Source organism: Anabrus simplex, chromosome 6, assembly GCF_040414725.1.
Source record: "Anabrus simplex isolate iqAnaSimp1 chromosome 6, ASM4041472v1, whole genome shotgun sequence".
Lineage (NCBI taxonomy): Eukaryota > Metazoa > Arthropoda > Insecta > Orthoptera > Tettigoniidae > Anabrus > Anabrus simplex.
Genome location: NC_090270.1, coordinates 237683984 through 237697926, shown reverse-complemented (window position 1 = coordinate 237697926; position 13943 = coordinate 237683984). Strand labels below are relative to the sequence as shown.

At 38.4% G+C, this 13943-nt stretch overlaps 1 protein-coding gene across 2 annotated transcripts in view; it reads left to right on the top strand.

Moving 5' to 3' along the window:
- Abca3 (ATP binding cassette subfamily A member 3) overlaps positions 1-13727 on the top strand; it is a 271865-nt gene extending 258138 nt beyond the window's left edge. For both annotated transcript variants that reach the window (XM_067150289.2, XM_067150288.2), the window contains exon 30: positions 8399-13727. In XM_067150289.2, coding sequence (XP_067006390.2) covers positions 8399-8440 — 42 coding nt within the window. In that variant the 3' untranslated portion in view covers positions 8441-13727. The remainder of the gene's footprint in view (positions 1-8398) is intronic.
- Positions 13728-13943: the final 216 nt, after the last annotated feature.

Genomic DNA, 13943 nt, shown 5'->3' with positions numbered 1-13943 from the left:
AAGGTAGTGCGGGGAGTTAAAGTCTTCACATCGCCATCCGTTCCAAGGACATCCCTTAAAGATTTATTAAAATTGTCCCTGTTCTCATTTTGTGTATCTTTATTAAAAGCGAGAAGAATCGCCCCGGTCTGAGTTTTACGAATAGATCGAATACTCACACCACTGTCTTCCAGTTTTATTTTACTCCGAATACCCTTCAGTACATCTGCAAAAGTCTTGCCGTTTGTTGGTTTGATAAGGACAGCATCAGAACGATCCCTTGATTTTAAATGGGTCTGTTTATCTTCTTTTTTCCCACTATCAATGACCTCCATTCTACCAAATCTACCTTATCTGTTAAAGGTTGGATATCTTTATCCTCCTTCATTTCCTTCTTCTTGTTTTTTTTCTTATAGGAAATCTCGACCCATTTCTCCTTATCTTTCTCCTCCCCGTTCGTCACTAACGGTGTCGTAGGCAATTCATTTATCTCTACGGTTGTTTGTTCCCGTTTTAGATTTTCCCTAGCTCTCTTCCAGGATGTCCTGCATGCTGCTCCAGCATCGAGAGCTTCCTCCAATTTTCGCAAACCATTCTGGATTTCCAACTTAAGGTTCTTAAGCGGAATAGCTAGAATGCTTTTCACCAATGCCCTAGCAATCTCAAGATGTTCCTCCTCTTTACGCTGTTCCTCAATAATAATAATAATAATAATAATAATAATAATAATAATAATAATAATAATAATAATAATAATAATATTTATTTTTTTTTTGCGAGGGAGTGTGGAAAATCTTTCATAAGACGCTTGCTTGCTGAAGGAGTCTCATGGTGTGTTCCACGCATTTATTAGCAATTATGCTTCTATTGCCTCCGTGACATGTATCCGGCATACTGTAGAGTCCATTCCATTTAGTATTACTTCATGAAATTTTTCTCTATCCATAGTAGCTATGTTCCATCTTTCTGGCTTGCGCGTGGTAATCCTTAGATTTGGAGTCTCTTGAAGTACACGAAAAGTGATATACTGGTGATCGCTTCCAGTATATTCTTCAATTACTCGCCATTCAGTTATCCTAGACGCAATGTTTTCAGAAGCGAAGTTACGTCTGGTATAGTTCCCTGACATCCTGGTCACCGAAAGGTTGTCACATTACCAACATTGATAACCATTAATCCCAATCTGGCGGCCATCTCCAGTGTACGTCTCCCTCTAGAATCTGTTTGAGGCATGTTCCATTCAACTGCTTGAGCATTAAAATCACCAGCAACAACTAGGTTAGTAGTGTTCATCCCTTGCAGAGTATCTTCAAGCCCATCTAGTTTTGTCTGGAAGTCAGAAATAGCCTCATTCGGGGTAAAATAACAGCTGACAAAAATTACCTTCTCAACTTGGACCCAGACAAACCCATCCCTGCATCCTTGATTTATAACTGAATATTTTCCAAGGTCTGGCACCCATATCGCGGCTGTCCCTAGATTGTCTGAAAACCAGCCTGGTTGATCTCTGTCTTGATATTGTTCGCTAAGAATCAAGATGTCTGCTCCTATCTCATAGGTCATCTGCGTCAATAGATCATTGGCAGTTAGACTCCTGTGTATATTGGCTGCTCTTTGGCCTTTTCCAGTGCTTCACGAAACACAATACATTTTCCTGAGCCAGCATGATGTCGTTTTGACTCTTCAACGCCTATATCTGTGCAAATTAATAATAATAATAATAATAATAATAATAATAATAATAATAATAATAATAAAAATAATAATAATAATAATAATAATAATAATAATAATAATAATAATAATAATAATAATAATAATAATAATAATAATTTTTTTTTTTTTTTTTTGCGAGGGAGTGTGGAAAATCTTTCATAAGACGCTTGTGAGGGTCCGCACTCAACAAGTGTGTGGAGATTCTTACCCACTAAAAACCACACTCCCTTTTCCCACGACGTTTATCTCCGCCCCGGAAACCGCTCTCGCATTACTTCAGGATGGATGTCGTGCTTAATGCATCTTGTGCTTCATCTTCCTTCTTCTGCTTTACTGTCTGTCGTAATCATCCAGGTCCTTCTTCTTCTGACGCAGAATATTTTCTACGTAAACTGCCACCTGGTCCCAAGATTCTTGACTTCGTAGCATTACTGACACGATCCCTTCTGGCGTCATTTCTCCCTGCATAACTTCTAAGCATCTTCTTTCCGGCAGCCAATGAACACACACAAAGAAAGTATGTAATACGTCATCGATATCACCGCAGTATATGCACGCCGGACTAGTTGCTAGCCCTAGTCTATGAAGAAATTTTCGAAAGTATCCATGACCTGTCAAGAACTGTGTGAGATAGTAGTTAACCTCACCATGGTTTCGGCCAACCCATACGCCCAGAGAAGGTATCAATCTTTTAGTCCATTTTCCTCTAAAATCATCTTCCCATCTTGTTTGCCATCGTTGCATTCTGCGACTAAGAGCCAAAGCCTTTGCCCTTTTCCTTCCTAGCTCTTCTTGTGTAAGCCAAATTTCTTGTCTTTCGAAGGCCAACAAGTCAATAGGAGCTACTGCTGCTACTACTAGAATCTCAGGTTCTGATACTGTATGATATGCGCAAGCAATTCGTAAAGCTGCTCTCCGTTGTACAGCCGCAATTCTTTTCTGATATTTCGCAATTTTTAACGATTCAGCCCAAATTTCCGAACCGTATAGCAGTATCGATTGAACAGTCGACATGAGAAGCCGCCTTTTACTAGATTTCGGCCCTTTGATATTTCCCATGAGTCTACTAAGTGCAGTCATGGTTTTTGCCACCTTATCTGTTACCCGTTGGATGTGGTCCCAATATGTAAGCTTAGTATCAAGCGTTACACCAAGATATTTTGTGCTCCTAGTTGTTTCGATGGCTATCTGGCCGATCTGCATCGGTACAACAGTATTAATCCTTTTCCTCGTCAGGAGGATAATTTCCGTTTTATGATCTGCGAGTTCTAACTTGTGATTTATCATCCATTCTTTGACATGTCGCATCACCTGATTCAATTTAAATTGAGCCAGCTCTAGGTTACGAGTTACTATCACAGCAGCCACATCATCAGTATAACCCACAAGTTTTACATCTTCTGGCATCTCCAGCCGTAACAAACCATCTTACATGATATTCCAAAGGTGTGGTCCGAGAATTGAGCCTTGCGCTGCACCAGCTGTGAGCCGTTTTCTTCTCTGACCATCTTCCGTGTCGTATAACAATGTACGGTCTTTCAAATAGTCTCGCAGTATATACATGAGATATTCTGGTAGCTTGAAAATTTCTTTTAGAGCTTCCAAAATATCACTCCATCTTGCCGAGTTGAAAGCATTTTTAACATCTAGAGTCACAAGAAGCGTCAGCTTTCTAGAGTAATGATTACCCATTTGAGCTCGTTCTGCTATCTTCACCACTTCTTTCACGGCATCTAGAGTTGAGTGGCCTCTGTGAAATCCATGTTGTTGGTCAGATAGGTCGCCAGCTAATCGGACTGCTGCTAGTATTCTCGGTTGTAATAGCTTCTCTAAACCTTTCCCAGCAGTGCCCAGCATACATAGAGGTCTGTAACCCCCAGTTTTCCCTTTACTGATCAGAACCAGTCTAGCTATCTTCCAACGAAAGCTAAAAATTCCTGCTTTCAAACAATAGTTATACATTCTCAACAGCAGTTGAGGACATAATTCGACTGCCACCTTTAGTACTTCTGCTAGAATACCATCTGGTCCAGGGGCTTTTTTATTTCTAAGGGAATTAATTGCTGTTATCAGTTCTTCAGTTGTAAAAGGTGGCACATTAACTAGTTCTTTCTCGGCCTCATCATCAATCCTCTCTGCATGATCAGGGAATAGTGTGTGTACTATTTCTTCCATTGTGCGTGGATCCATGATAGGGCTTGACAGCATCCCAAATTTCTTCATAACGATTTTATACCCTAATCCCCATGGATTTTCATCCACTTCCTTAGACATTTCCCACCACTTGTCGGCTTTACTCTTTTTAATTGTATTTCGCAGTCTTTTCTTCATAGTCTTATACTCTACTGAGAGAGCTTCATCGTTATGTCGTGCTCTTTGTGTCCTTCGTCTGAGTCGCAGGCATTGTTTCCTCAACTCAGCAATTTCTTCATTCCACCAATATGCTGGACGCTTGCCTCTCCCTTGTTTGATTCTGGTCATTGATGCGTCACATGCTTGCTGAAGGAGTCTCATTGTGTGTTCCACGCATGTATTAGCAATTATGCTTCTATTGCCTCCGTGACATGTATCCGGCATACTGTAGAGTCCATTCCATTTAGTATTACTTCATGAAATTTTTCTCTATCCATAGTAGCTATGTTCCATCTTTCTGGCTTGCGCGTGGTAATCCTTAGATTTGGAGTCTCTTGAAGTACACGAAAAGTGATATACTGGTGATCGCTTCCAGTATATTCTTCAATTACTCGCCATTCAGTTATCCTAGACGCAATGTTTTCAGAAGCGAAGTTACGTCTGGTATAGTTCCCTGACATCCTGGTCGCCGAAAGGTTGTCACATTACCAACATTGATAACTATTAATCCCAATCTGGCGGCCATCTCCAGTGTACGTCTCCCTCTAGAATCTGTTTGAGGCATGTTCCATTCAACTGCTTGAGCATTAAAATCACCAGCAACAACTAGGTTAGTAGTGTTCATCCCTTGCAGAGTATCTTCAAGCCCATCTAGTTTTGTCTGGAAGTCAGAAATAGCCTCATTCAGGGTAAAATAACAGCTGACAAAAATTACCTTCTCAACTTGGACCCAGACAAACCCATCCCTGCATCCTTGATTTATAACTGAATATTTTCCAAGGTCTGGCACCCATATCGCAGCTGTCCCTAGATTGTCTGAAAACCAGCCTGGTTGATCTCTGTCTTGATATTGTTCGCTAAGAATCAAGATGTCTGCTCTTATCTCATAGGTCATCTGCGTCAATAGATCATTGGCAGTTAGACTCCTGTGTATATTGGCTTGAAGGATCTGTACCATTCACCACTGCTCTTTGGCCTTTTCCAGTGCTTCACGAAACACAATACATTTTCCTGAGCCAAGAGCATGATGTCGTTTTGACTCTTCAACGCCTATATCTGTGCAAATTATGCATCGTGGACTCGTTTTGCATCCTACTGCCTTGTGACCAGCTTCCCCGCACTTAAAGCAGAGTTTACTTCTGTCCAATCCTTTACAGTTTCGTGCTTGATGCCCATATGACAGACATCTACAGCACCGAGGAACTACGGCCCACCGTCTTACTCCGCAGTATAGCCAGCCTACTTTAATTTTGCCTATGTCTAACAGCTTTTGTGCCTTGCTATCTTCTATCTCCACAATGGCGATCTTTTGCCCCCTGCTGTTCGGATTTGTGATTGAGACCTTCAATTCTTGATTAGGATTTTCTAATTCTCATCTTACAGCCTCCTCTACTTCGGAAATAGTGATGGTACAGTCCATATCCCGAATTTCCAATGTAGTTCTAGGCGTCAAAACCTTTACTTCGCCATCGTGACCAAGAGTACCTTTAAGTGCTCTATTAAAATTTTCTCTATTCTCCTTTTCCGTGGCCTTATTAAATTCAAGAAGAGCCGCTCCAGATACAGTTTTCCTGATCGATCTAATACCAGCGCCACTATCTTCCGGCTCCACCTTACTGCGGATATCCTTCACAACATCTGCAAAAGTCTTGCCATTCATCGGTTTAATAAGTACGGCTTCAGGGCGGCTTCTTATAGTTGAACGTTTCCGTTGCTCGTTCTTTTTAACAGTTTCAGATACCGGTACTGATTCAGATTGAGTACCGTACCTTCATCTTCATCTGTCTTCTTCTGCCTCTGTTCCCTCTTCTTCTTCTTGGATAATGCTGTTTCCCATTTATCCTGTTCTACGTTTCTGTTTGTGGTGCTCTGTTCTACTTTCCCTTGAATGGGCAAATCCTTTAGCATTAATGCTCTAGTTGCTTTCCAAGCTTTTCTATACGTAGATCCCGCATCTAGGGCTTCCTCCAATTTCTTTAAACCTTGCTGAATTTCCATCTTCATATTTTTCTGCTGAATTGCAAGAATACTTTTCAACAGGCCCCTGGTGATTTCCAGTTGTTCTTCCTCTTTTAACATATCCTCCATAATCTGTTGAGTAATATCAAGCCTCAAATTCGTTTTCGCATTCTGCTCAATACTACTATTATATGTATCATGCGTGCGCTCCACGTCCGTGATATTGTGGCCATGTTCCATAGATGCTGGATTCAAATCCACAGAGTCACCCTGGATTCCAGCACCCGACATCGTGCCGTATAGGGAGTCCAGCTGGCCGTGACTCAGGTCGCAGAGAAATATCTCTTCTCTGTTATTTTCTATGACAAAACTAGTTAACCTAAAATCGCAATTTCACTAACACACAATATCAATATCTTAAACTTTACACCCACTACCGTAGTTTATCCTATTAAATATTGAAAGCACGTATATTAAATATTACTTATACTCGCTTTCCATGTCAATATACGGGTGATTACCAATGAAATCTTCGATCATTGCATGCACAACAGACTGACTGATCTTATTATAATAATAATAATAATAATAATAATAATAATAATAATAATAATAATAATAATAATATGACCTCAGCTACAATGTGAAAGCATTTTAATTTGATGCCATCTGGCTGCTTCCTCATCAATTTTGATGTTTCATTTTACTCTAGGCCTACAATTTAGCAGAGTAAACCAAATCACTCTTGGACAGTGTCTATGGCTAAGTTTTAATGAATTTTGTTGGATAAACACCAAATGTGTTACCAGAGATCTGTTACATGCTGACATCGTACAACATGGAGTGTCGAATGGACTTCTTTCTGCCCTTCTAAAATCCAGCTACCTCTGCCAGGTTTGAATCCACTATCTTGAGATCCAGAGGCTGACACGCTACCACGGATCCCCAGAAAGAGCTAGCAAAGTCATGAAGTCAACATATACCCCTCATCTTGCACATAATGTTTTAATCTACATCTAGCAAGTGATAGAAAGACTTGCATCTAATGTGAACCTGTAGCATTCACCTTTAATAAGACTAGACTGTTCCACAGCGCAGGTAAATCAAAGAGGTTGCCAACAAATTGGGAGTTTGTTTGAACTGAAAAATCTGTTTCTCCAAAGCACCAGTTACTATAGGCCACGCTTACTTGAGCTGAGCTGTATGCATCTAAAGCACATTATACAGCTAACTAAACAAATAGATTCTGGCCAGTGATGAAAGACCAAACTATATGTAACATTAGTTCAGTATTTATCCTTGTATGTTCCTTGCTTTCTGATGACTTGTTTGGTCATGTCCTTGTCCTTTTCTATTATTTTAATTGATAAGTTTGTGAAGTTTGAAGTTTGGTAGCTTATCAGAAATGTTAAACTACCATCTAAATCCATTCTTTATTTTTTGTTGGGGGGGGAGGGTTGAGGGGAAGGGGAATATTGAAGTATTTGTTGCAGGAAGTGGAAGAATTTCAAAATATGTGGGTTTTTTTTTTTCAGTATGAAGGAATTAAGGAACTATTTTTCTTTTGCCACCTGTGGTACCTTGATTACTTAATATGAGGGCAGATTGGAAAGTAATGCACAACATTTTTGTACCAAATATTTAACGAGTAGGAAAAGATTGTGCACAATGAAAGGAACCCTACAGGTTTTAACTAATTTTCAACAAATGAACTAAGTCTCTCGGGACATTTCTCCCATCCTGACAAGTTGAATTGAATGTGCCTAATTCATAGATAGAACTCTGTTCCCAGGAAGTATAGTCACCTATACACAGTCGATGTCATTTCTTCAGCTGAACCGAAGCATTGATTTCATTGGAATTTCTTTAGTGATCCAAAGAGATTAAAGTCAGATGGTGAAAGGTCAATGGTAGATGATCAAGCTATACTTATCAATTTTTTCATATGTAGAAACCACGAAGTGGGGGGTGAGCATGGTCATGAAGAAGTCTGACTTTCTCACCGTATCTGCTAGGGTGTTTGTCTCTAAGAGCATGATGCACCACACCTTGCTGCTCCTCACATGTATCATCTTTGCCCATTAGTTACCACCTGCTGTGCTAGGACAGCACCTAATTAACCCATTGTGGTCTGTAGCACAAGATTCATATTTTTTATCGGTCAGCTTTTTACATAAAGAAAAGAATGTACATTACTTACGATTTGCCCTCATCTAATATACCGGTACAGTAAAAGTTGGCATTAAAGGTCTGCTTTTTGAGAGGTAAGCTTAGACTGCTGATACTGTTGCTCATTATTTCCTTTGTTAATTTCAAATTTTCAGCTGGAGAATCATATCCTGACAGTAAGAATATTCATTGTCATAATTTTGATTTTTTAATTCTTTTTTAGGTATTTTTGACTTTCACCAAAACCCAGAGAGAGATATCATGAAGATTCTCAGATTAACTTGCTTTTGACTTTAAACTTTATGGGAAGAACAGACTGTATGCTTTTAACAAGAAGCTGAGAACTGGCAGATGCTACAGAAGAAATGTTATGAAATGGAGAAAATCAATTTAATGCCCACACATCCAACAAACGTATAACCTTTGTGACCATATCTGAGTCTAAATGGATTTGGTTCAATTCCTGTATATTCTATGCACACTTATGAGCTACCTCACTCCTCATCTTGCAGAGTATGCCTCATTTTGGTACTACCACCAAAATTTGTGGTTTCCCTATAACCACACAAATTTTGATGGTGCTATTTGAGGATCCAACCAGCCTATGGGCTGAGGTCCTAACAGACAGACAACCTCTTTTCATTACACTTCTAAATCACCAAAAAGAATGATACTTCAATTTCTCAATGTTTCTTTCTCGGGATACATATGAAACCAAGAAACTTGAAAAACTCAGTGTATACTCACATTATGGCCAGTCAGGAAATTGAATCAATCATCTCCCAACAGCAGAACTATGAAACACTGAAGAAAAAAAAAAATGTTTATACTAAGTAATTATAAGATATATCTATATTTATATTTATATTTATGTATACAGGTCTCATGAAGTTTAAGTAATTTATAGTTGATCCTATGGATCTTTAAAATATTTTTTACATTAATTATAGATAGATAGTAACTAATATTTTAATTTAAGTGTATGACAATTCTACTGGGGCATGAAAAAGTAGAATAATTTAGCCACTTCACTGAATGCTCCAGTTAGAAGAGGAGCTCCTATGGGGAAGATAATCTTGAATTGAATCCAGTGGCATCATTTGCCACACTCTCTACTATTTATTTTCTGATTCTGTGGCTATAACTTTCTTAAGTAATATTGCTTTACCTTTCCACTTTCAGTGATCAGAGATACCAATAAGTAAAATAAAGGATAATAGCTATGGATCTGAGAGAAACCTTAATACAAAATGTGGAAGTACCTCTAATGCACAACATTGCGAGATGAGGTTTTTTGGTTGGATTTAACACTCTGTCAAAGAAACCTCTATACTGACATTTAATAGTAATTTACACACAATGTCTAAATATTAATTATTTTCATAAACAGTGTCTTATGTCAAAATTATAAAAGGGAATATGTAATGAATAAACAGTCACAGGTTCTGGTCCAGTCAAGGTAATTCTGCTTCCTACATCATTCCAACACTCCTTTGTCTTTTATGTTCAAAAGTGCTAAGCACATGAAATTAAGATTATTTGCAGCAAAAATTTTGGCTATGTTTACTTCTACTCATTTGTGTGAGCAACGGTTTTCATAAATGAACTATGCTAAGTCAAAATACAGATCAGTTTGAATGAAGAACATCTAGTGGCATAGCTGATAATAACTTTAACCGAAATAAACCCAGATGTTAGTGAAATAATAGCAAATGTGAAATAAATGTAATCAAAAGTAAACTCTTGTACTTTAATAAGTAACTTGTTTACTGTAGTCTGAAGTACATATAAACTGAAATCAGTATATACCAAAGAAACAGCAATTGCCACTGCACTTATTGTCCATTTGTGCCTCCATCTATTGGTTTGTACCAAACTATATAGGTAGTGTTAGTGTTAGCTGGTTTTACAGGTTGCTTATCAAAGGTCCCAGGCTTTTCCCAAACATGACATATGAGGGATTTTTAATTATCATCCTTAGGTTCGGATATACTAAGGAGTATTAGTTCTTATTTAAAAAAAACTCTTTAAACTTGCTAGATATGAGTTTCAGTCATAAAGTTCATTCAGTGTGTTTCCTACCACAAAGTACCCTTTGATTAAATAATGTACAAAGGGATACACTGGCCTGAGTCAGCAAATAAAGTGCGTAGAACAGTGGCTCATTACAGGCTGGCTAAAACTCATGTCATTTACTGTGTAATAATGACTGTTATTACACAAGGCCTAATTTTGAGGTCTGTAGCATGTAAATTGCCTTGTATTTTATATATTTTTGCACAGAAGCAACTTATAAATAAAGGCTAGAATTTTATACCTGGCTCTAAGCAAGGCTCTATATATTGTTTGTCACTCACGATCTCAACACATATTTTTCCACTGCCATATTTATACTGATCTGAATGGCTAATATCATGCCTTTTGTTCATCTCAGTTAACAAGTACCAGCATGAGAACTGAATCATGCATGAAATATTCTCGCTATATAGTGCCTAGAGTTAAATACCAAACTCTTGATTATTCAGGTGCAGATTATCTGGTTTGCAGATTATCCATATATTCACTAGCAGAAAAAAAATATCCAAACACCAAGAAGGGATTGTGCTTAGATTAACAAACGTTGGTAGGCGTGTTTATACATATGAAAGATGACATTCATACAAATTTCCTGCAAATCACATTAGCATGACGCTAGTAGTGGCCCCATGACATTGCACATCAGGTTTGCTTTAAATACAGGCTGTGCTGTGCGAGAGTGTTAGTTACCTGTGAGATTGGACGGAGTGACTGTGAGTGGATCAAGAATGCCTTTACAATGACAAAGAGGCCAGTATAAACAGCTCACTGCAGTTGAACGAGGCCATATAATAGGGCTACGTGAAGATGGATTTTCCTTCCACACTATTGCAGAACCACTTGGCAGGAATGTCTCCACTGTGCATGCGTGCTGGCAGCAGTGGTCACGAGAAGGTATGCTCGCAAGAAGACCGGGCTCCGGACATCCCCGTGTCACCACCGAGAGGGAGGACCACCGTGTTCAACATATGGCTGTGGTGCAGCAGATAGCGTCTGCAGCAGCAATTTAAGTGCCAATTGGCACCACAGTGATGCAACGAACTGTTCAAAAGAGGTTACTTGAAGGACAGCTCCGAGCCAGACACCCTGCGGCGAGCATTCCACTTACACCAAACTACCGCCATTTGCAACTTCAGTGGTGTCGAGCGAGAGCTCACTGGAGGGCAGAGTGAAGGTCTGTTGTGTTTCCCAATGAAAGATGGTTCTGCCTTGGTGCCAGTAATGGCTGTGTGTTGGTTAGAAGGAGGCCAGGTGAGCGCCTGCATTCCACCTGTCTGCGGTGTCGACACACTGGACCTACGCCGGGAGTTCTGGTCCGTGGAGCAATTTCCTATGACAGCAGGAGTACTCTCATTGTTATCCCATGCACTCTGATCGCAGATGTGTATGTCCGTCTGGCGATTCGACCTGTTGTGCTGCCATTCATGAACAGCATTCCCGGGGGGTGTTTTCTAACAGGATAATGCATGTCTCCGTGCCACTGTTGTAACCCAATGTGCACTACTGAGTGTTGACATATTGCCTTGGCCTGCTCGATTCCCCAATCTGTCCCCAATTGAGCATGTACGGGACATCATTGGATGACAACTTCAGCGTCATCCACAACCGGCATTAACCGTCCCTGTATTGATCGACCAAGTGCAACAGGCATTGAACGCCATCACACAAGCTGACATCCGGCACCTGCATGTCATAATGCATTCACGTGTGCATGTTTGGATTCACCAGTCACGTGATTATGCCGGTTATTAAAGGACCAGCATGGGACATTTGTGATGGCTTTTCTTGCGCAGATATTAACCTGTAGCCTTGTACCTTTAATAAATTGAATATGTTACTTCAAAAAATATAATGCCAAAATTTCCATATTCTACATTCTTTATTTCATGTTCAGATATATTTTTCCACCGGTGTAGTTTTGCAATTTAATAATAATGAAACCTTAAGTACTGTCTTCTGTTATAATTAGAACAATGTTTTGTTTAAGAAGCACTATTGTGCATGTGACTTATGTGTTATATCCGGAAGACACTACAGACACCATTCCTGTGTTGGTCTTCTCTGAAATAGTTTCCCTTGTTTCACATTTTATCTTCAGGTGAATGACGTGACTCTAACCTTGTAACACATCCCTGGCTGATTTCCTGTCTATACCTTTGCCAAACCATTTCCCTAGGAGCTCAATGTAGATAAGTTCCAATGCCCCTTAAAGTGAAAGAAAATGATTCAAGTTTTCTTCTGGGACAGTTCCCTTTGGAAATCTTGCTCTGTGTTGATATGATGTGAAAGTATATTCTTAAACATAGCAAGGAGGAATGCATTGTTGATCGTACTTTTCTAGCCACTGCTGAGAGATTTTAATAATAGTCTCTAAAATGAATAATTGACAATGAGTGTTAACTTGTATCACATTTTTGTTGTGAATGAAAAAAAAACAGAAAAAATTGGACAATTATTTCATGAAAGTGAACTGAAAGAGAGTCTTACAAAATACAATGTGTTTTTAAATGTAATTTTGTAAATGAGTTGTCAGCTTCTGGCATGTTTCATGTAAATAATACAGTGGGCTTTTAAATGTGATACGTAGCATGTTTTGTAAATACAGTAAATGTGCAGTTTCTAGTAAGAACACATGTATTTTGGATTGTCTGTATTTATCAGTTATCCTTGCAGTCTCAGGTCCGCATTAACCTGGATAATAGAGAATTTGATGAAGGCAGTATAACAGGTTTAGTAGGACTTCATTCTGAACAATTTCTCACTTTCATGGGGTTGGCACTTTTGTAGATTAGGTCCAGTTTTATGGCCAGGTGACCTTCCTGATGCCAAACCTGCACAGGGGGATGTATTTAACATCGCACATTATGTGATGGTTCAAAGTATGGTGTGTTGTATGTAAATGAAGATGTGTATTAAGATGAACAATCCCAAAGCTAGAGGAATTAACAATACAGAGTTAAAATCCCCAACCCAAACAGGAATCAAACCACAGGCCCTCTAAGCAAAGGCCACTATGTGGACCATTCAGCTAAGGAGCCAGACAAAATAAAATCTGACATTAGTAGTAATAAAAGAAATGGTGTACTTTAGCAAGGGTATGAGTTGCATGCAGCAACAAAAACATAAACATATGAGGAAATTTGTAATAGGTGTATGTTAGTCAATATTTATTTCAGGAGCTGAAGACATTTTGGATCATTAACCCTGACATATATGATATATTAGCTGGGTTGAGTGGCTCAGTAAATGCACTGCCTTTCTGAGCCCAAGTTAGCAGGTTCTAACCTGGCTCAGTCTGATGGTATTTGAAGGTGCTCAAATACGTCAGCTCCATGTCAGTAGATTTACTGGCATGTAAAAGAACTCCTTTGGGAAAAAATTCTGGTACCTCGGCGTCTCCGAAAACTGTAAAAGTAGTTAGTGGGATCTAAAAATCAATGAAATTATAATAATAATAATAATAATAATAATAATAATAATAAATAATAATAATAATAATAATAATAATAATAATAATAATTTATTATTATTATTATTATTATTATTATTATAATTTATTATTATTATTATTATTTATTATTATTATTATTATTATTATTATTATTATTATTATTATTATTATTATTATTATTATTATTATTATTATTATTATTATTATTATTATTATTATTATTATTATTATTATTATTATT